A 23,276-nucleotide genomic window follows, 5' to 3' on the forward strand; every position below is an offset into this window, starting at 1 on the left:
AACAGCTGCATACGATATGAACAGCTTTACTCAATATTTGCATACTATTTGCATAATAGTGTTGTATTGTGTTAAAATATGAGCAGGCGCTACAAACCACTGATGTGTGTATGTGGTCGAACATGATCAATACTGAGCGAGATATTCACAAACTGCATTATAAACAAATCAATATTCGAATTATAATAATGTTCGTTTTCGCAGGCAAATTTGAGCATAAATTCATTCAATTTTATTTAACACGCATTCAAATAATTTTTCGCATTCTCCCCTAATCCACTCAAACTTTAGGGTTTTGTTCAAAGTTATATTAATGCATTAACTTTTTTTTCTTTTCGTGCACACAATGTTTTTTACATTCAGATTTCGCTTCAGTCGTTCTATTTTACGTATAGGCATCAGGCCAACGACACTTAAACCATTTTTAAAGGCACCGGACACGTTTGGTAATTACTCAAACTAATTATTACCATAAAACCATAGCGCCATAGTTTTCGAGAAAGAAGTAATTTTCCACGAATTTGATTTCGAGACCTCAGATTTAGAACTTGAGGTCTCGAAATCAACCATCTAAACGCACACAGCTTCGTGTGACAAGGGTGATTTTTTCTTTCATATTATCTCGCAAGTTCGATGACCGATTGAGCTTAAATTTTCACAGGTTTGTTATTTTATGCATATGTTGAGATACACCAACTGTGAAGACTATTCTTTGACAATTACCAACAGTGTCCACTGCCTTTAAAGGCACCGGACACGTTTGGTAATGGTCGAAGCAGTATTCTCACATGGAGTATTTGCTTAAAGTAACAAATCTGTAAAAATTTGGACTATTGTCATCGAAGTTGCAAGAGAATAGTGAAAGAAAAATAATTAAATGTCACATAACTTTTGTGTGCGTGCAGATGCCTCAAAAGAACCTCTTAAAAAAAGAGCCGTTTCTCACAATGTTTTATACCGACAGCTCTCCATTGCTCGTTACCAAGTAATTTTTTATGCTAACAATTATTTTGAGTAATTTACCCAAAGTGTCCATTGCCTTAAATTTGAATTTCTACACTCCATTTACACTTGATAACATTGGATGGTTGAGTAGCTCTTGCTGCTGGCTTTCACGAAATTGAATAAGTCTTATTATTTTGACAAAGCACTAACTGATGAAACTGAACTGCCCAGTTCGACTGTTGAATGCCGATTGTATTTCCCCTCTGCACCCATACCACTCTGCCGAATAAAAATTGATTAGTGACGTCACAATTAATATCACATATAGACATGGCTCTATTTTAATGGGCCTATGCTTTTAGGCCTATAAATGATTCATCCCCGATTCACACAAAGTTAAAGGTACAATTCTTCTATGGATTGAACACTATGTACTTTTTTTGGAGATATGTGTGGCAAGATTAAGCAATAGTCTCAAAATAGTCTCAATAATACTTTCAAAATAGTATCAAAATTGGTGTAAATAAAAGTCTCTTCAAAAAGTAAATAGTATCTATCATAATTTTAATAATAGTCTCAATAATAATTTTAAAATAGTTTCAAAGTAGTCTCAACTTTAGACGTTTTAAATAGTATCAAGATTGACTAACAAGAGTCTTAAAATAGTCTCACTAAAAATAGTCTCAAAGTAGTTTCAAAATAGACGTATTTAATAGTATCAAGATTGACTCGATAAGTCTTAAAATAGTCTCACTAATAGTCTCAAAGAAGTCTCAAATTAGACGTATTCAATATTATCAAGATTTACTCAATAAAAAAGTCATAAAATAGTCTCTATAACCGATACAAAGTAGTCTCTGAGTAATTGTGCCAAAATAGTCTCAAATAGTCTAGTCTACTCAAAGTAGTCCCAAAATAGACAAACAAGTAGTATAAATATTTACTCTATTCATAAAATAAACTCAATAATAGTCTCAATAATATTATAGTCTCAGTAATAATCCTGAAATAGTCTCAAACAGTCTCAGAATAGTCTTAACAATAGCCCCAAAATAGACTCCATAGTAGTATCAAAATAGGCTCAAAATATTCTAAGTAACAGTCTCAAAAATGTTACGAACAGCACCATTTGTTTTCACCCTCGTTTGTGAACATTCTATCCACATTGTATTTTTCAGTTACTCTATCAATAGATTGTGTGTTTTGGTTTTGGGGTTGCTTTTTTGGGAAGGATTTTCGTATGAGACCATCATTTTTTATCTTTCAATCTTCTTTCATATTCCTCCAAGCATTTCATGAATCCATCATTGGGCCGGACGGCAGGTCGTTCACCTCTCAGTTCATCCAAAATGGCGCCCAGAGAAACGCCCTCTGTTGACATAAGGTAAGCAATAACCACAGACGGTGAGCGGGAAACACCAGCGTTGCAATGAACGAGAACCTTGCCAGTAGCCTTTGCAGCATCAATAAACTGAAAACACTCGGCAAAGTACCTGTGTATAAAAACAAAGAGAAATATATGTGTAACATAACAAGAAGAATTTTTGTAATCGTTTCTCCGGAAACCCTCACAGGTTTGTTATTTTATGCATATGTTGAGATACGCCAACTGTGAAGACTGTTCTTTGACAATTACCAACATCTGTCCACTGCCTTTAAAGGCACCGGACATGTTTGGTAATGGTCGAAGCAGTATTTTCACATGGAGTAACCTCTTTAAAAAACATAACAAGACGAACTTTTTTAATCGTTTCTCCGGAAACCCTCTGTATTTTAATGTTGTTTTTTGGAAATTGCTTTTTTTCCTTTGTATCTAGCGCTTTGAGACCTTTTTGGCAATTGGCGCTTTATAAATATCTTTTTATTATTATATTATTATTAATTATGTTGTAAGGGGAAAAACACTATAAGTCAGTGCCACGATGTGTGACGCCAATAGATACACGCCCACACATTATTTTTTTCCGTATGCATCCTCAAAAATAAATTAAAAATAAATTTGTGAACCTACATCAGTCTGGGCACTCCTATCCACTACAGGGGAGTTATACCTATACATTCTCTGGATGTTACCTCCATTTGTTCATTAAAGGCAGTGGACACTGTTGGTAATTACTCAAAATAACCATTAGCATAAAACCTTTCTTGGTAACGAGTACTTGGTTATTGTACATTGTGAGAAACGGCTCCCTCTGAGGTAATGTAGTTTTCGAGAAAGAAGTAATTTTCCTCGAATTTGATTTTGAGACCTTAAATTTAAAATTTGAGGTATTGAAACCAAGCATCTGAAAGCACACAACTTCGTGTGACAAGGGTGTTTTTTTCTTTCATTATTATCTCGCAACTTCGACAACCGATTGAGCTCAAATGTTCACAGGTTTGTTATTTTATGCATATGTTGAGATACACCAACTGTGAAGACTAGTCTTTGACAATTACTTCCAATAGTGTCCAGTCTCTTTAATTAATACACTATGCATTGCTACTATAACTGTTGTTATTTAGTTAATATTGTCAAGGTGCAACTGCAAATAAACTAAACAAACACGCACACACACCAAAACACACACCTGGTATATCCAATGCAGCAAAACACACAAATGCTTTGAGTTTTGTCATGCTGTAAATTGTTTACTCATTGTGCTGTTTACAAAATTCTCACAGCACCCTGCATTAAAGTAGAACATATTGATTTCGCACAACAGTTCCCTCGAAAAGATGATTTTTTTTTCATTACTTCGTGAATTTTAAACGTAAACATGATCCGCCATTTTGTAAGGATAAAGAGTCAAGTTGAAACAAAGAGTAAGGACTTGCCTTATCTAGAGTTAGGACGAGAACTCGTCCTAACTTATAGGACTAATCTTAGGGTCTGCATGCTATAGTGCAGGGTTCGGACTCGTCCTAATTCCTAAGATTAGTCTTAAGTTAGGAAGAGTTTTGTGAAATTCACTCAAAACTTGAAATGATGTGTGAGTGTCGTGGAACAAGAATCACCCTGAAAGACAATGCTCAAGTCACCCTAGCCTTTCGTCAAGTCCTTCGTGATGACCTAGATAACTGCAAAGCTGCGAAGCGACTTGAACAGGAGACCACACGAGTGATGGACACGTTTGGTAATTGTCAAAGACCAGTATTCTCACTTGGTGTATCCCAACAAATTTTTGTGAAAATGTTTACTCAATTGGTCATATAAGTTGCAATAAAAGAATGAAAGAAAAAACACCTTTGATGCACAACTTTAAATTGTGTGCTTTCAGATGCATATTTCAAGGCTTCCTGAAGCCTTTTATTATTTTAGTGAGAAATTACCTCTTTCTCAAAAACTACGTTACGTACTTCAGAGGGAGCCATTTCTCACAATATTTTATACTATCCACAGCTCTTATTTTATTGCCCTTAATCCTTATTATATAACACCCAAGCAGATCCTTGCCATTTGATTGGAGGATTGTCCGTCACGTGATAGCAAATAAAAGTACCAATACACAACGAGTCACTCACCGTGCTTTTTCGTTCCATCCGAAAAGTACCATTGCACGCTGCCAGCGTGCAATGGTACTTTTCGGATGGAACGAAAAAGCTGAGTAAAAACATCACTGCGTGCGCGTGTCTTTGGTAACGCAGCAGTTACTGCAAGGCATATTAGTAACATTACTAGCATTCGGCTTCTACAATTAAAAATTGTAGGCCTACGCTTTGTTTGTTTTGAAAGTTGTATCTTTCAATCAAAATGACAAAGATCTACTTGGATGTTATATAAAACAAATAATGAATGTTTTTCATTCGTGCAATGGTGCGAAAATGTTCATTCGTTGAAAGCTGGAATGTTCCATTCAACTCGGCTCCGCCTCGTTGAATAGAACATTTTATATAACACCCAAGCAGATCCTTGCCATTTGATTGGAGGATTGTCCGTCACGTGATAGCAAATAAAAGTACCATTGCACGCTGAGTCACTCGCCGTGCTTTTTCGTTCCATCCGAAAAGTACCATTGCACGCTGGCACGCTGCCAGCGTGCAATGGTACTTTTCGGATGGAACGAAAAAGCTGAGTAAAAACATCACTGCGTGCGCGTGTCTTTGGTAACGCAGCAGGTGTTACTGCAAGAAGGCATAGTAAAATTACTAGCATTCGGCTTCTACAGTTGAAATTGTTTGTTTTGAAAGTTGTTTCTTTCAATCAAAATGACAAAGTTCTACTTGGATGTTATATAAAACAAATAATGAATGTTTATGAGTGCAATGGTGCGAATATGTTCATTCGTTGAAAGCTGGAATGTTCCATTCAACTCGGCGGATATGTGTATACCATCTTTCAACTCATGAACATATTCGCACCATTGCACTCATAAACATTCATTATGTGTATACTATCCTTAAATTATTCATGTTGCCTCCATTATAGTACAACACGAAGCCTAATGGAGTCAAGTGACGTTAGTAATAGTATAGTTAAAACCACTATCTATTATTAATAAGTGTTGTGTAGTCTAGACTAATGCACGAAATTGTATCAAGTGCAGCATTTATAAATGATGTAGAAGTAAAAAGCTGACTATATAAGCACACGATTCTACGTTCGCTTTTGACCAAACTCGAGTAATTCTACATTCTACCTTCTGATGTTTATAACTCATAGCCGCTGTCCTTGTGTCAACCAGAGTTATTCTGAAGATTGAATCGTTGGCTCTCTTGGAATAATGGAAGGAACTTGTTTGCATTCTGTTTTGTTGATTCTCTTCACCATTGGTATGAGTTCTGCTCATTCGTGTAAGCCTCAGATGTTGTGTCCATTCGGCTGGGAGTCATGGGGCGGCTCGTGCTACAAACTTCTTGAAGGAAAACCGACATGGCCCGAAGGGTTTTTAAAATGTCAGGAGATTGGAGGGGAGATGGTTTTGCCTTCATCATCGGAGGAAAATAACTACTTGTATATACTGAGTAACAACAGCCCCAAGGTGTGGGTTAACTGCAACGACTTGAAGATAGAAGGACAGTGGGACTGCAATGATAACGGCGGGTATGTGAACTGGGTTAACGGTGAGCCAAAAGGCGGAACTCGAGAAAACTGTGCTTTAGCTCATTTCACTGCGTGGAACGATTACCCGTGCTCATATAAACACGCCAACACTCTCTGCAAAGGCAATGAAGTCACGGCTACACAGGCCAAGTTGAAGCAATGGCGCCTGCTTGCGTCGTGTCTGACCGGACACACCTTACGAGAGATACCGACCAGCAACGTCCGGGCCTGCGCCATTGAGTGTGACTACGACCCAAGATGTCACTCCTTCAACGTGCAGCATTTCGGGACTGGTGAGCGCATTTGCCAACTCAATCTTCGCATCCGCTCCGAGGCCGACCACACCCAGTTTGTGAAGTCCAAGAAACCTTTTACGTGTATTTACGGAGAGAAATAAGTTCAATCAACAGACTTTTCTGTTCGTGAGCAAAATCATTAAAGTGACAGAGGCAGAAACAGCTTAATGTGGAATAATTTCTTTGTTGAAAGACTTATAGCCCGAATATAGGGTGAACGTGCGGAGCGGTTCTTTATGAAATAACACCAGCAATCTATACTCTCGAAAACACTGGCAATAGTCCGTGTAAAACAAATTCCTGTGAAAGTCGTGCAAAGGACAAAACAATCATTTACATAGCGGATAATGCTTAAAGCCATTGGACACTTTCGATAAACAATATTGTCCAAGGCCCACACTTCGTGTATCACAACTTATATCAAATAACAAACATTTGAAAATTTAGGCTCAATCAGTCGACAGTCATCGGAGTGGGGAGAAAATAACGGCAAAACCCACCCTTGTTGCCGCACTTTGCCATTGTCATGACATGTGTTTAAAATAAATCCGTAAATCTCGATATCGAGAATTTATACTGTTTTAATGTTTTCTCAAAAAGTAAAGCATTTCAAAGAATAATATTTCAAGAGAAGTGTTTTACCATTACCTTCTGTGTAAACCCTGTACGTTATTTGTAAATATGTGATTTTTTTTTGTTGTTCTGTTCCGAAGTGTCCAATGGCTTTAAAGGCATGCTGGACACTGTTGGTAATTACTCATAAACAACGGGTGCAAAATTATGTCGGTTCAACGTCATGTTTTGACGTCCGTGCAACGTTTCTACTGTCAATGGCTGACATTATATCAACAGACAGTTTAAAGGCAGTGGACACTATTGGTAATTACTCAAAATAATTATTAGCATAAAACTTTACTTGGTGACGAGTAATGGGGAGAGGTTGATGATATAAGTGAGAAACGGCTCCCTCTGAAGTGACATAGTTTTCGAGAAAAGAAGTAATTTTCCACGAATCTGATTTCGAGACCTCAGATTTAGAATTTGAGGTCTCGAATTTGACGACCAATTGAGCTCAAATTTTCACAGGTTTGTTATTTTATGCATATTATTGTTGGGATACACCAAGTGAGAAGACTGGTCTTTGACAATTACCAATAGTGTCCAGTGTCTTTAATTAGTTAACAGTTATTTTATTTCTAATTCTTTATGTATTTCCTGCCTCGTAACTTACTTGTTTTTTCTTTAAACAAGTTTTATCGTTTTAAGAACTTGTTGTTTCCAATGTAGTTGTCTTTTAGAATGTGGCATCCGGGCCACGAGCTGGTCAATTATAAAAACTGCATGCAATGCATGAATGACTTATAAACATTATAAATTGATTCTTACAAACATATAATATAAGCAGTGAATATTCTTATAAACAGCACGTGTACTATACAAACCGGTTTCTAGAATGTGTTGGTGTTGAACTGTAACTAAAACTTTCTCATCTGAATTTAATTTTAGCTCGATCTCGAAATTTGCATATTCTATTAAAGGAACACGTTGCCTTGGATCGGTCGAGTTGGTCTTTGAAAAGCGTCCTGTAACCGTTTGTTATAAAATTGATATGGTTAGAAAGATGTTGTAAAAGTAAAATACAATGATCTACACAAATATGCTACGAAATTGCGTGGTTTTCGTATTACCTCGTCGACAAACACGGTCGGCCATTTATGGGAGTCAAAACTTTGACTCCCATAAATGGCCGACCGTGTTAGTTCGCGACGTGAAAGGAAAACCGTGCAATTTTGATTGATACTTGTGTGGATCATTATATTCTACTTTTAAAACGGTTTCAAACGCTTTTCATAGACCAACTCGACCGATCCAAGGCAACGTGTTCCTTTAATGTTGCAGTGACGTTGCTTCAACGTTAAATGAAGGTTGGCCTGACATTATTCCCTGACCACTATATAACTATAACAACGGTTTTTCAATTGTGATCAAAGTCTAGAATCATAATGTGTACCTGAGCGACGATGTTATGTAGTTTTTGAGGAAGCGGTAAATTCTAACTCTAATATTAAAATACTTCAGACTTGAAGTCTTTTAATAAATTGGGCATCTGAAAGCACACAAATTTGTGCAACAAGGGTGTTTTTTCGTTCATTTTTCTCTTGCAACTTTGATAACCAGTTGAGTCAAAAGTTTCAAAGATTTAGTATTTGGTGTATGTGTTGGGATACACCAAGTTAGTATCCCTACTGGTCTTTGACAACTTCCAAGATGTCCAGTGCCTTTAGCAGACGAACATCGACACTCGCAAATGCAAAGGCTTTAATTATACACTCAGAAAAAGAATGGTAAAAAAAAGTTATGTTAAATGTGTTAAGTGAAAAAATACTTAACATAAGTAAAAATTAATGAAAAATTTAAACAAAATGTTTGTGTAAATAAAAAACTACTCAAATAGTTAGTAAAACTAATAGTTTACATAACTTAGCAACTTTAAACACATATTATGCAAATTTTACTGAACTGGTTGTAAAAGTTTACATGGTGTTTAGTAAACCACGATATTTTACTCAAGTATTGTGCAAAATACGCAGCGTGTGACTTGTCTGCTGGGGTCGCGCTCTGCAGTACCACAGTGTAACCACACACAACGTAACGAAATGGATCTCATGAAAAAAAAACCTTCTTGAGTGGAACTTCCCTCATTTAGTTGAGACGTTTGAAGGTAAGTACTATAACATATTTCTGTATTGATGTTATTATCTGTAGTGATAGACTATACACGACTCGTTAGCACGAGTTAGCACAGATAAAGGGACAGTTGAACGTCATATTTTGACTGACAACACTTTTGAACAGTGACTTGAATATCACAAATACATACGTAGGTCTGATCAATGGTCCCCGTATTGTGCACATAGTACACGTACAGCATGCATCGTTGAAGACCATTGTACACATGTACATCGCCACTGTGTTAAAGCACCACCACTGCATACAGCCACGGTGCATCAGGCCAATGATTGGGCTAACTTTAATCTCTCATTTGTTCAGAAGAACAATCAAATAACTTTTCAACATTTTGTCTTTACAAGATACTGACAAATGATACAACTGACTTAAAATGCAAATTCTGGGAGAGGGGAATCGCACAAACACATCTACCCTTTGTTTATTTTAACCTGTTAAAGGAATTATTCAAGAAATCTCACCCCCCCCCCCACACAAAAAAAAAAGGACGAAAGAAAAAGAACAAAAAGAAAAATCAGATAAAGATCAAGAAAAATCAAAGTTTTCAGGTAGCCTACTGTTATGTGGGATTGCATATATAGCACCAAAATTATCTCTCCTCCTGGGATCCTATCACCTTATTCCAGAACTGCAAGTCTCCATCATTGAACCTTTTGTTGATTTGTTTATTTTTTAAGCCCCTATGTATTTGTTTATTTATTTTATTTTATTTCAATTTGTATTTGTACTTTTTTAAATTTATGTGCATGTACATCATGTACAAATTGTATTGCACATACATTGCAGTACTGGAACGTTGTCTCTATTGATCTATAAGTGTTGTAATATGATAATTAAACCACTATTGATATAAAATAATGGTTTAATCTGACATTGTGTGTACCCCATCCTTAAGACAATCAGATTAAATCATTATTTTACAGCAAAATTGGTTTAATTGTAATATTACAATACTTTAAGTTCATTACAGACAATATACACGTGTCATACAATTTGTACTGCACCCCCATTGAAATTTAACCTATTGTGTTTAATATTATTCCCCTTTATGCAGGAAAACACAAGTTTGGACCAGTATTTGAAAGACATCAACAGGGACACCAGATCGCAACCATGCTGATATTAGGTGGGTCTGCACTGGCTCCACAGCAAGTGTTCGTAATTTTTGAGCAAATGCATTTGAACAGTCATCCCTTGTGAAAGCACTGGATGTGTGTTTCAAAACACATTTTGTCTTCGACTTGAGCTACCAGGAGGAGTGTTCTGGCGTTTGGGAGTTCATTGAATTGGTTGTGTTTGAACTCAAAGGCGGTGTGAAGAGCAGCACTATTCGAGAGTTCAGGGCTTACTGTTCATCTCATGATGCATCTGATTAATGTTGACCATTCCATAAGCATTGTAGTTAAAGAAGTTCTTGCACAAAATGTTTGCAAATACGTATCAAAATCATAAGAGATGTGATAGTTGTGATAGTTTGGATTTATGGAACAACCTTACAGTTTAAATAGGAACTCAAAGGTCAAATTCAAATTTGTATTCAACACCCTTCCAGTTTTGTCAAATTTGTCAAAATGTCAAATTCAACGCCGTTTTGATTGCTTAGCGACAATGAGGATAAACCAATAATTCCCCATACAAATTGTTCAAACCCAAAATTGAATTTTTACCTTGGAGTTCTTCTTTAAGCTGTGTTAGCCTGGAAGTATTTATTCTGACCTTGCCAATTAATGTAATTTGACCATTCCAGAAGCATTGTAGTTAACCCTCTAGTCCCTGCACCGCCCGAGTTTCTGAAAACCAATTTTTCAAGATTCTTGCAGTAAATAACTGGAATCGTAGTTCAATTTTTAAAAAGATAGCTTAATATTTATGCACAATTTTTTACCCTTTCGGTAATGTTTGTATAAAAGTACAAGCTCCCATTGGGAACAATAATCGGCTCTCGAATATTTTTTTGGAAGGATAAAATGGACACAATAGCTTTTCAAGGCTTTAATCTGACTCAATGCTCAAACTAATTAAATGCGAAGGCGTTAGTTTTCGACAATATCAATATTAATGATGAATAAATACAGTTTCCTTTGTGTTTACTAATTGGTATGAGCTAAATTATTTCATCGTCATTAGCTTCGATGAAATAATTTAGCTCATACTAATTAGTAAGCACAAAGGAAACTGTATTTATTCATCAATAATGATTGATGATATTGTCGAAAACTAACGCCTTCGCATTTAATTAGTATGAGCATTGAGCCAGATAAAAGCCTTGAAAAGCTATTGTGTCCATTTTATCCTTACAAAAAAATATTCGAGAGCTGATTATTGTTCCCAATGGGAGCTTGTACTTTTATACAAACATTACCAAAAGGGTAAAAAATTGTGCATAAATATTAAGCTATCTGTTAAAAATTGAACTACGATTCCAGTTGTTTACTGCAAGAATCTTGACAAATTGGTTTTCAGAAACTCGGGTGGTGCAGTGAAAGTTCTTGCACAAAATGTTTGCAAATACGTATCAAAATCATAAGAGATGTGATAGTTGTGATAGTTTGGATTTATGGAACAACCTTACAGTTTAAATAGGAACTCAAAGGTCAAATTCAAATTTGTATTCAATACCCTTCCAGTTTTTGTCAAATTTGTCAAAATGTCAAATTCAACACCGTTTTGATTGCTTAGCGACAATTAGGATAAACCAATAATTCCCCATACAAATTGTTCAAACCCAAAATTGAATTTGACCTTGGAGTTCTTCTTTAAGCTGTGTTAGCCTGGAAGTATTTATTCTGACCTTGCCAATTAATGTAATTTGACCATTCCAGAAGCATTGTAGTTAAAGAAGTTCTTGCACAAATTGTTTGCAATAAAGTATCAAAATCATAAGAGATGTGATAGTTGTGATAGTTTTGATTTATGGAACAACCTTACAGTTTAAACTGTGTTAGCCTGGAAGTATTTATTCTGACCTTGCCAATTAGGTAGAGTTTTTGTAATTTTTTAAATTCACTGAAATTGTTGACTGATTATGAAACATACAGAAAACCCCATTTTGCACATGTGATGTTTTGGATTGTTAATATTATTACCATTAAATTTTTATTAAAAAGTTGTTATCTTGAAATTCATGTTGTAGTCGCCAAGTCTCAGTATTTATGATGTGTCCATTTATTACAGCCCTAAACTCCATGAAATAACACTTTGCTAGTATTCAACACAAGCATTGTGTATATTATTACCAGTTTTAAAGGCACACAGTTTACATTAAAAATCGGTAAAATCTATACTTCAAAATTGAGTAATTATTTTACATGAGTGGATTTATACCCAGCAATTCAGTAAAAAAAAATACCCAATATTGATGTAAAGTTTTTCACAACTATTTACATTGTAAAGCGGTAAAGTCTTACGTCACAATTAAGTAATATTTTACATGAGTGGGTTTACCCAACAATTCAGTAAAGAAAACTACCCAATATTTATGTAAACTTTTACACAGCTATTAAGCAAGATATTACCCAACGCCTGTTGGGTAAAGTTTTACCTAATAGTTATGGTGTTCGCCCACTACATCTAAAACAGGTAATATTTTACACAAGTTGTGTAATCTTTCCTCTGTGTGTAAGCAACATCCAAAAAATCAGTCGCCAACTGTTTCATTGTCATCTTAAAGGCGTGGACACTATTGGTTATTACTCAAAATAATTATTAGCACAAAACTTTACTAGGTAAAGAGTAATTATGGGGAGAGGTTGATATGGTAAAAAAACATTGTGAGAAACGGCTCCCTCTGAACCGAAGGTAATTTCCATCGAACTTGATTTTGAGACCTCAGATTTAGAATTTTGAGGTCTCGAAATCAAGCATCTGAAAGCACACAACTTCGTGCGACAAGGTGTTTTTTCTTTCATTATTATCTCGCAACTTCGACAACCAATTGAGCTCAAATTTTATTTTATGCATAAATTATGCTGAGATACACCTAGTGAGAATTAAAAGACTGGTCTTTGACAATAACCAATAGTTTCCTGCCGTCGATTTCACAAAGAGTTTTAGGACTCGAGTTAGGACGAGGAACTCTTCCTAACTTAGGATTAATCGTAAGGTCTGCATGCTACACAGTGCTGCCGTCGATTTCACAAAACTCTTCCTAACTTAAGACTAATCTTAGGACTTAGGACGAGTCCCAACCATGCACTGTAGCATGCAGACCTTAAGATTAATCCTAAGTTTGGAAGAGTTACTCGTCCTAACTCGAGATAAGACGCGCCTAACTCTTTGTGAAACCGACGGCAGGGTTGGGACTCGTCCTAAGTCCTAAGATTAGTCTTTAAGTTAGGAAGATTTTTGTGAACTCGACGGCAGGGTCTTTAGGTCGACCTAGCAAACTCACCCAGTTATGTCCTTTTCCGGTACATCTATAATCTCAACTGATTTGTAAATGAATTGATTTGGGAAGAAATTCACAATCCCGGACGCAACATTGAGGATGTGTGTCACGTGATGCTTTTGGAGAAGCTCTAAATTAGCCGCAACATCTTGAGAACCTAAAGGTTAAAGTAAACATAAGTAGCATGTGTAACTTTGAATGGTGAAAGTAGCTATAACTAAAAAAAGGTTTGCAGGCTACATCTTGTGAATAATCTCTTGAAGAAGATACTCACCTGACGTTACCGCAACCATCTTGAGTATAAAGTATATATGCACTCAGTTGGCAATCAATAACTGAATCCATGTTTTAGCGAAACGTGGTCTTTCCGGTTGCCGATCAATAATATTGTATTGGGTATTGATAAAACTGATCAAATCACAGTGTTTACACACTGTTAAAAGAGCTGGGCAAAATATCGCTGGGTAAACGCCATTTGTGATTTGTTGGTAAATTTTTGTTCAACTATTGAGTAAACTTTAGGGTTGGTTAAGATAAAAAAGTTACCAACGTTGAGTATAGTTTAAACAACAATTGTTGGATAAACATTGTCCAATTAATTGGTATTGTTTATTAGATTTATCCACCCACGAATTGCTGGGTAGAAATTGGAGAAACATTCCTGGCAGATGGGCATCATGGCGTGAAAGGGCGTGACGTTAACCATTTTGTTGTGAACTTTGTTATCGTGCGCACACGCGCTCATTACCAAGTCAAGGAAGTTATAATGCGACGTCGATGATGGCTGACCACCAAGTGTTGAGATTACTGGAGGAGTGTGGCGTTAGTGTCCCTAACGGACGTTTTCTGAGGTGAGAATTGAAAAATGTATCTCTAAAGTTTAAAAGTACATGTTCTTGTTATGATTTAGATCAAGAACGTGTGGGCCTGTCCGAAAACACGGCTTGAGCTGTGAATGCATGGCCTACCGCACGTTATCGCAGTTTCAGGGACATCATCGACACACAACACACACACGACGCCACACGCAGAGCCATGCCTAGCCCTTGTGTAGTAGTAGTAGCCTATATAACGTCCAATAGTGTCCTTAGTTAACCCCCTTATCATTAACTTTGATTGATAATATCCCTTGATATAAAACATGAAGATGAACTTGGGTGAACATGTAATGTATATAGCAATTAAAACAGCATGGGTTTGGTAGGCCTCTTCTTCCCAAGGAATGGGAAAACTTTGTTAATTATCTCCAAAGATTTGGTGTTTTCTCCTTAGAAAATGGGTAATCGGTTCTGTTCTTACAAAACGTTGAGTACATGCTATTATCTTGCCCAACTGTTTGCTTACTGATCTAAAAAAGTTGGGTTACATGTTCCTGATCTCCCCAAGGGTTGGGTACATGTGCACCGCCAATTATATTCTCCCTAAATAGTGGGCGCATGTGCTCCTATACCAAGCAGTGGGGGTACGTGACACTGTTTTACCTGGGACCGGGGTATGTCCCTATTTTCCCCTGATGCTGACAATTTGGAAACAAAATGACCACTTCTTGATAAAAAGGGAACTCAAAAATCAAAGCAAAAAAAAAAGGACCCTTAAATTTACCAAAATGACACTAGTTTTAAGAGTATTGGAAGCAGTGCATAGTTACACACAGCTACTTTTAAGATAGAAGAGCTATGCCCATGCGTAACAGCTTTGCAATTAAATTTATTTTTGTTTACAACTCATACAGATAATGAGATCGACATGCAGGCAATGAAGGTGCTGACCGAGGCAGATAATTTGCAACTTATTCCCGAAATCATCCATCGACACTCAACGGGTAAGTGATGAATTTCTCTGAAAACAAGCAGCCTTGCTTTGGTCTTCTATTTGTCACTGTTATCTGAATTTGTTTTATTTAAATGACTCCAGTATGTTTTGAAAACCCAATTTCATGAATCATTTGTTTTCAGAAAATAATTACAATTCTTACAAACCCAACACAAAATAATAGTAACACACATGTCTCTAGTAAATTACCGTTACTCTTCTCAGTATACGGATCTGTCCTGGTGTTCGTGCGTGGTTGTTTTCAGATTGTGCCGTCACCTTGTAAACCCTAACAAGGCGCTTTAAACAGCTCTCATAACTCAAACAAATAACTCTATATATCCTCTTGTTAAATAAAATAATAATGATCACTTTACTTGACATTTGAATGTTATATTAGGCGCTATATCTTAAGAACTGAGTATTAGGACATTAGCAAGTTTTATTAATTATTCTTTTTATGCCGCAGGATATCATAATGCCACAATACCTGAAGGACAGACACAAAGCTTCATCCCCAGCCCTTTGTGCTATCATTAGGCAGCGCTGATCTGGAGTCAAGAAATGCTTTTCCACAACCATCAGTCGTGAAAGCAGTAGATGTGTACTACAAGGCACACTATGTGCTGGACTGCAAATACCAAGTTCAGTGCCAGGGGTATGGACTTTTTTTGAAACGTGTGTGTTCAGCCAGCAAGGTGTGCAATCGAACGAAACCGCCACACTGAGAGGTCTAATGGCTTATCTTGCACATTAAAACGTGCTGTAAGTCACTGAAGTAATACTGCACCCATCTAAAAGTATAAAAGGCTACCTACAAGTTATAATTATTGTAGTCGGTGTGTGAGAGAATCACATTATAAAACTTTGTTTTGAAAAAACATGTTGTTGTTGTTTTTTTTTTTTTTTTTTTTTTTTTTTTTTTTTGGGGGGGGGGGGGGGTATGTGTATAAGTTAGCAGCTTTAAAGGTTTCATTAGTAAACATAATACAATTTAAAAGTGTAAGTCCCTGTTACATGTGACTGGTCAAACTTGTCTTTCAAGTGTCAAAAAAATTACAACTCTTGTTTGTATTTTGTTTAGAAAATACTTTGCTTTACAAAATAACTCTTTGTTTTGAAAGTCACTGCAGCAATATCTGCTATAAACCCATTTAAAATTATATAAGGCTACCTAACAAGTTGATCCTTAGGCAGTCTTATTATAGTTGGTGTGTAATAGAAGCAGATTCTTAACTTTGGTATGAAACAATGTTATGAGTAAATATATTACATTTTGAAAGTGTACATCCCAGTAACGTCCGACCTGTCTGACTTGTCATGCAAGTGTCATCAAATTGAAGTACTTTGCTTTGCACAATAACTCTCATTGTTTTGAAAGTCACTGCAGCAATGTCTGCTGAACCCATTTACAAGTATATAAGGCTACCTAACAAGTTGATCCTTAGACAGTCATATTGTAGTCGGAGAGTAAAAGAAGCAGATTCAAAAAAATTGTTTTAGTTTGAAACAAACAGGCTTTTTTCGTTGATTTTTTCTGGGGGATGGGGTGTTTAACCCTTTAGTCCCTGCACCGCCCGAGTTTGCTGAAATCCAACTTCTCAAGATTCTTGCAGTAAATTACTGGAATCGTAGTTCAAATTTTAAAAGATAGCCATGGCTTAATGTGTATGCACAATTTTTTACCCTTTCGGTAATATTTGTCTAAAGGAACAAGTTCCCATTGGGCACAATAAATGCCTCTCGTTAAACGGCTACGGTAATTTTTATGGCGAATATTTTTGTGCACAGATAAAATGAACACAATAGCTTTTCAAGGCTTTTGTCTGGCTCAATGCTCATACTGATTAAATACGAAGGCGATAATTTTCGACAATATCATCATAAATGATGAACAGTTTCCTGTTACTAATGAGCGTTTTATTTTTCGTAAGAGTTAAATTATTTCATCATCATTAGCTTCGACAAGTCAACTGTGAAGGGAGAATTAATAACGATCTATAACAACTAGATACATTACCAAATGCGTAGACCTACTAATGACTATCGAGTTTTCTTTTGATGTTCCTTTTTTTCCTACAAACACAAGCTAGCGAGGTTTCTTCGTACCGCATACAGTGTATCACTATATGCGGCTGGGCGGTACAGCGGCTAAATGGTTAAGTCAGCAGCTTTAACGGTTTTATGAGTAATATAGCCTATGTTTGTATTTATTTGTGCAAAAACGTTGTTTCATTGCTTGTTTGATGTTCACAAATAAAAAAGGAAAAGCAAAAAAGTACTTTCTGAAGTCTTTCATTAATGTTTGTGCTAATTACTCAACTGTTGGATGAATAATTTGGTTCAATCTAGTCTCAACAACTGAGCTTTAGTAATGGATTTGTGCCCAACAATTTACAAAAACGAACGGAAATTTACCACCAAGTGGTCATTATCTGGATACACGGTTGCCCATCTATTGCATAGTCATATTCCAACTACTAAGCAGTTATTCCTAAAGGTTGACCAATATATGAGGAAACATGGTTTTACAACGTTTGTGTAACTGTTACTACCCAAGTATTGGGAGACTTATTATTACCAACCCTTGGACATACAAAACAAACCAAAGGTTGGGCAGAAGTAAATTCCCAACTTGTGTGTAGGTCGTTTGCTCAATCATTAAGCAATGACATTGACCAACGACCGTTGGGCTATAATTGCCCAATAGATGTTGAAGCTGACTATTGTACCAACGTTGGGCAATAAGTTGGGCAATTTTTTGCCCAAAGTTCTAACAGTGCATAGACGTGGCTTTTCGATGAATTGCACATGACGAGTCATTGACCACCATCTTTAAACGTGCACGTGTGAACTTGTTCAATTGTTTTCATCAAACACGGCGGTCGGTGACACAATTATGTGCAATCCACCTATAATAATAAGTGTTTAATTTGTTCACCCTTAAAATAGGTTTACTTCGTGGGAAATGTTGACCCCCTTTTTTCTTTTACTCTTTGGCCTAATTTTCTCTTTAGTTTTCGTGAATTTTATCCAGGCATTTGGTCACACACTTGTAAACTAAAAAGCTGCCCTAAACGCCCTAGCCAAACGTTTACCTAGCCAAGGAGAGTGTTATAACCGATAGAAAAACGTTTAACTAACCAAGAAGAACACCGGGCCTCACTTCCAAGACTTGAAAATCGGGTTTAGTATCGCACACAAATCCCATGCTCTTTCCCTCAACAGTCTTTTGAGAGAAACTTCCATCAGATCTCGTCTCGACAAGCCTCTTGCCTGTTGCTGTAGTTACTTGTGTATCAACTTTCTTCAGATTCGTCTGTGAAAACGATTCGATGTCTCCAAGAAAGCTCATTTTTGTTTAATGGTAGGCCCAATAGAAAGGTCAACCGTGGGTGGGTTTGTTTCTGTTTTTTTTTGTTTCTTTTCCCTTTTCCCCTTTTTCAAAGGATTGTTATAAATGGCGGTGGATGATTTGCTGCAACAATATTAAACAATCGAAAGGTGCAAACCGATAAGATGTTAAGTAGTAGAGACACTCACTGACTCAGGCGTTTGGCTTTGAATGTTTCGTACGGCTTGATAATAATGCCGACACTTTGCAAACTCCCCAAGACGGCATGGCCTTTGTTAAAGATGAGTAATTACGATCAACGTCAACTCAGCCACAGCCTCAAGTCAGCGCACCCGTGTATTACTGTATGCTCAGCAGTAACTTCACTCAGAATAGCACTTCACACTCCCACGCACACGTGACACTGCAGTACATGCCCGCGTATCCGCGTATGTATGTTCATTTTCAATAGAGTTGGAACAGATAGTAAGTAGACCCTACGTAGAGTCAGAAAGCCGTCAATACTGTTGGTCTAACCATTGTTAACAATTTTATTAATGTATCCACCATTTGAAAAGATCACTCGCTGTATACTTTTATAGCGCTAGCACTATAGCAGTAGCACTTAGCATAGCTCCATGGTCAGAGGTAAAAAACTTGTTTTTATGGGCGCCGCCATCTTCCACCTCTTGCAAGACATTTTTACAGGGTACTTTTTTAAAAGTATTCCATCATTTTTTCTTTTTTTCTTTTAACAAATAAAAAAATAATTTAGTAATTAAAAACAATTACTCATAGCAATATTGCTGTACATAAAAAAATCTTTTAACCAAAAGAATCTTGTATTATTTTAGATCATCAACCACTACCCACAAAATAATGTCAAAGGCCACAGTATTTTTCGACACATGAGGGCGCACTTTTCCTAACAAAATAAAAAACAAAATGTCTGCTCCCAGTCCTTTACCAACCCGTCCCCGTAGTACAAGAATAAAACGAGCCACAAGTCCTGCTGCTGCTATACTAAGCAGTAAGAAGAAGAAAAATGTAAGTACTAAGGTCTGGAGCAAGATTGTGCTGAAACACTTTTGAAGGATTGATGTGGATTATTAATAAATAACTTAACAAACTCAACTGACCACTAGTACAGTAGTATTTAGTACCGGTAGTAGAGAGTCATGATGATAATGCTGACACTGTTAGTTACCTGTATCATCATATATGTATGAATCATATGTATGTGCATGCTGTGAAAAACTGTCCAAAAAAACCTGTCATGACTGTCATGATCAGTGTCAGTCTGTCTAGTCTGTCACTGCCACAAAACTAGCCACACTTTTGAGCACTTAAAAACACATCTGAACCCATTTTTTGTAATGGGATGCTATCCGATATAAATATAAAACAAGCTTTTTGAATTGAAGGCAGCTTTCCTACGCTACGGGCAAGTCGCGGTACGAAAACGTTTCCATATCCTGCCATCACTTGCATGACTTTTTCCAGTCATTATCTATATGAGATATGTTTTTGTAAATATTAGTGAAGTGCAAGTGGTGGTTACACTGATCCGTAATATGCATATTATTATTAAATCATGTCATCATCAGCCGACTGTAGGCGGATACCATTGAATGTATGTTTACAGCCTCACTCCACTCGCATCCCATTCGGCCGATGACGCCTAACGTCTAATTATGGGTGTCCAAAATGGGGGAGTCCTATTCCTATAACCATAAGGTTCATTTCAAATGTTTATACCCACAGTAACCGTCCCTTTAAAGCATGTTTTTTTGTCTATCAAAAAGATTTGTTAGGCCCCTAATGTTTTAAAAATGAAAATTGAAATTGCTTACCTTTTTTGTAAACAATTTAATTTGGATTTCCTCTTTGATTAGGCTCCAGCCACAGCAACAAGTTCTGATGCGGGGACAGTGGAACCCGAGCCATCTACTCAGGTGACATTAGCACCAGCAGCGACAGTAGTAGCAGCAGCAGTCGAGATAAGCATCACAACACAACAACTGGTGACCCCTTCTCCACAACTTCCTGAAATTCCACAGCGACCAATACTGCCATTCAAGGATGCCAACTTTACAGTAATTGTGACGTTCTTGTGTCAAACTGTTTTAAAAATTCAATTTATTTTATTTTATTTTGGGTTTGAAGGTAAACAGCATCCTCACTGAAATCAAAAGAAGATGTGTTGCATACATGCTTGCACAAAAATGTACATCATTTTACCTCTGTGAATGCAGCCTATTCAACAAGGGGTCTATCCAGCCTGTAGCTGTGAGTGTCATTAAGGAGGAATTAATAAAAAGAATTTTAAAAACACTATGTAATAATTGTTTACTAAGTGTTACAGTTGTCATGGATCATGGTAGGGTATGACTAACTCCGCCTTCTTTTTTTCAGCTCTCTAGTAAAGGTGTGACTGCCAATAAGAAAGCAAGAGCATGGAAAACGCTGAAGCAAATTACATCCGCAGAGAAATCCTTGCCATGGAGACCAGATGAAGCAACATGTAAGCGGTTGTTATACTATCTGAAATGAAAAAGGTCTTGACTGGTCTACGACCCTGAGCGAGATTTTCACAAAATGTTAGGGGTTTAATCTATGATCAGCTAAAATAATCATCGTTGCTCTAAAGAAAAGTGTGATGGCACAATACAAGTCACTGTGGTGATGTTGAACCTGGGGGTCGTAACCAATAGCTGTTTTGATCTGTTTTGGCCAGTGATTAATCAATGGCCAATTCAACCGAAACGGTGATTGGTTATGACCGCCAAAACACACCCTATGGGTTCTGCCTCTTCTCTTTGCTTGAAACACAAAACTGAATGACAGGCCCGAGGCCAGTGATTTAAAGACACTGGACACTATTGGTAATTGTCAAAGACCGGTCTTCTCACTTGGTGTATCTCAACATGGGCATAAAATAACACACGAATTTTAGCTTGATTGGTGGTCGTAGTTGCGAGATAATTATGACAGTAAAAAAACACCCTTGTCACATGAAGTTGTGTGCTTTCAGATGCTTGATTTCGAGACCTCATGTTCTAAATCTGAGGTCTCGAAATCAAATTCGTGGAAAATTACTTCTTTCTCAAAAACTACGTCACTTCAGAGGGAGCTGTTTCTCACAATGTTTTATACCATCAACCTCTCCCCATTACTCGTCACCAAGTGAGGTTTTATGCTGATAATTGTTTTGAGTAATTACAGGTGTAGCAGTCAGGTGGGTTTGTTGTCAAATGTTGACCTTCAATGCATAACATAAATAAGAGGATGCATATTCATTGCACATTAACGTGTTTGGACTTAAGAGTTTGCATAAAAACAGTCTCTGATTTCGATGTTGAACTATTTTCTTGTTCTCTTTGGTTGGACAGATAGCAGTATTGATGCACCCCCATCTCTGAAACCAGCCAAGAAATACTCTGACCTCTCAGGATTTCCGGTTAGTTTCCTAGAGTTTTTTTTCCCCTGTTGTTTTTGTTGCTCAGTGTTAAGTTTCAGACCTTGTCTTAAAAAAAACGTAACCACCTCTTCGATGCCATTTTCACAACAAATTGCTGCGTGTCGAACAGTAGGTAGGTTAAGTATAGTCTGTAGCGTTTTATGACTATTGGATTGTAATGAATCTACCATTCCAAAAATAGTAGGGTGTCATACCCGAGTTGTTAAGTGCATCGAATTCAAGGTCTGGTGTCTAAGTCATCGGATTGGGGTTTCAATTCCGGTCATGATGCTTGTGTGTGTCCTTGAGCAAGACGCCTCACTATAATTGCTTCTCTCCACCCGGGGGTATAAATGATTACCTGCAAGGAATGAGGTTGATATTGTGCATAAAAAACCTTCTGAGCTCCATGGCAGCCATGGAAGGTTATTGACCCAATGACCAGGGTACTAATGTTAAGAGCATTGATACGGTGACTGTAAAATGGGCTATATAAGAACTAGCTATTGATATTATTTGAACCTTTTGTTTGTAATGTCTTGATTTTTAGGCAAAATACACAGACCCCCAAACCAAGCTGAGATATTCAGACACAGAGGAATTCTCTCGGACACGAATGCTTCCAGCAGACATCATCACTGGGCTGTTGACTCTCAGGAAAGCCAACCCTGAACTCCAGTGAGGGCTCACTCACTCACACAAACATGTAAGTCGGCAATCTGGATATTTTGTGTTCTTATGTTCCGTGCTTTTTGAGGTGGATCACAATTGCAATTTTGTCATCGAGGACTGCAAATAAGAAGCATCCTTATAAGTTTATGTTGAATTGTGTGTTAAACAAGCGTCGGCAGAGGTTGCTATTCTTTGTGTCGAGCACCAGGCCTGTTAAAAAACAGCATAGATGCTTCTCTCCGGCTAGGAAGAAAAGTTGATAAGAACTACCTGTTATTCCTTCGGAAGGTTAATATTGCAACTGTGTTTTTTAAATGTTGTGGACTAAAGATGCAGGAGAGGAAAGACTCCTTGCCACTTGTGTCAGAGGATGTTAATGTAAACTTTGTGTCTAGCACCAGGTTTGTTTAAAGAAGAATAATTGCTTCTCTGTTGCTAGGAAGACAAATTAGTAGAACTACCTGTTATTCCTTCAGAAGGTTGATAATAAACTCTGCACCTTTTAAATGTTGCGAGCTAGACATGTAGAAGCCAAAGGACTCCTTGCCACTAGTGTCAGAGGATGCTAATGAATACTTGGTGTTAAGCACCAGGCTTGT

At 37.0% G+C, this 23,276-nt stretch overlaps 3 protein-coding genes and 1 long non-coding RNA gene across 4 annotated transcripts; 3 read left to right on the forward strand and 1 right to left on the reverse strand.

Moving 5' to 3' along the window:
• Window positions 1-1,045: 1,045 nt before the first annotated feature.
• LOC117299900 (dual specificity protein phosphatase 19-like) lies at window positions 1,046-19,211 on the reverse strand. The gene is made up of 3 exons (XM_033783490.1): window positions 18,356-19,211; window positions 13,403-13,556; window positions 1,046-2,438 (listed from the first exon to the last, which is right to left on the reverse strand). The coding sequence occupies exons 1-3, from the start codon at window positions 18,564-18,566 to the stop codon at window positions 2,195-2,197; spliced, it is 609 nt and encodes a 202-aa protein (XP_033639381.1). The 5' UTR covers window positions 18,567-19,211; the 3' UTR covers window positions 1,046-2,194.
• On the forward strand, window positions 2,263-6,666 carry LOC117299897 (perlucin-like protein). The gene is made up of 2 exons (XM_033783488.1): window positions 2,263-2,329; window positions 5,588-6,666. The coding sequence occupies exon 2, from the start codon at window positions 5,649-5,651 to the stop codon at window positions 6,363-6,365; it is 717 nt and encodes a 238-aa protein (XP_033639379.1). The 5' UTR covers window positions 2,263-2,329; window positions 5,588-5,648; the 3' UTR covers window positions 6,366-6,666.
• LOC117299901 lies at window positions 14,094-15,712 on the forward strand. Its single transcript, XR_004520125.1, has 3 exons — window positions 14,094-14,250; window positions 15,132-15,221; window positions 15,681-15,712. It is a non-coding gene; the product is annotated as an uncharacterized LOC117299901 (long non-coding RNA).
• A 255-nt stretch (window positions 19,212-19,466) lies between the features above and the next one.
• On the forward strand, window positions 19,467-22,937 carry LOC117299899 (INO80 complex subunit C-like). Its single transcript, XM_033783489.1, has 5 exons — window positions 19,467-19,592; window positions 20,441-20,641; window positions 20,961-21,069; window positions 21,938-22,005; window positions 22,556-22,937. The coding sequence occupies exons 1-5, from the start codon at window positions 19,491-19,493 to the stop codon at window positions 22,685-22,687; spliced, it is 612 nt and encodes a 203-aa protein (XP_033639380.1). The 5' UTR covers window positions 19,467-19,490; the 3' UTR covers window positions 22,688-22,937.
• Window positions 22,938-23,276: the final 339 nt, after the last annotated feature.

The sequence above is a fragment of the Asterias rubens genome, chromosome 15, assembly GCF_902459465.1.
Source record: "Asterias rubens chromosome 15, eAstRub1.3, whole genome shotgun sequence".
NCBI classification, from domain to species: Eukaryota; Metazoa; Echinodermata; class Asteroidea; order Forcipulatida; family Asteriidae; genus Asterias; species Asterias rubens.

What these genes read in the sequence shown, in the direction of transcription:
- LOC117299897 (XM_033783488.1), top strand. Translation starts at nt 5,649, where the DNA reads ATGGAAGGAACTTGTTTGCATTCTGTTTTGTTGATTCTCTTCACCATT.
- LOC117299900 (XM_033783490.1), bottom strand. Translation starts at nt 18,566, where the DNA reads ATGAGCTTTCTTGGAGACATCGAATCGTTTTCACAGACGAATCTGAAG. An exon ending in GAGGCCCGGTGTTCTTCTTG is followed by an intron (nt 13,557 to 18,355) that starts GTTAGTTAAACG and finishes TTTAACCTTTAG; the next exon opens with GTTCTCAAGATGTTGCGGCT. An exon ending in CCGGAAAAGGACATAACTGG is followed by an intron (nt 2,439 to 13,402) that starts GTGAGTTTGCTA and finishes TTTTATACACAG; the next exon opens with GTACTTTGCCGAGTGTTTTC.
- LOC117299899 (XM_033783489.1), top strand. Translation starts at nt 19,491, where the DNA reads ATGTCTGCTCCCAGTCCTTTACCAACCCGTCCCCGTAGTACAAGAATA. An exon ending in GCAGTAAGAAGAAGAAAAAT is followed by an intron (nt 19,593 to 20,440) that starts GTAAGTACTAAG and finishes CTCTTTGATTAG; the next exon opens with GCTCCAGCCACAGCAACAAG. An exon ending in TCAAGGATGCCAACTTTACA is followed by an intron (nt 20,642 to 20,960) that starts GTAATTGTGACG and finishes TCTTTTTTTCAG; the next exon opens with CTCTCTAGTAAAGGTGTGAC.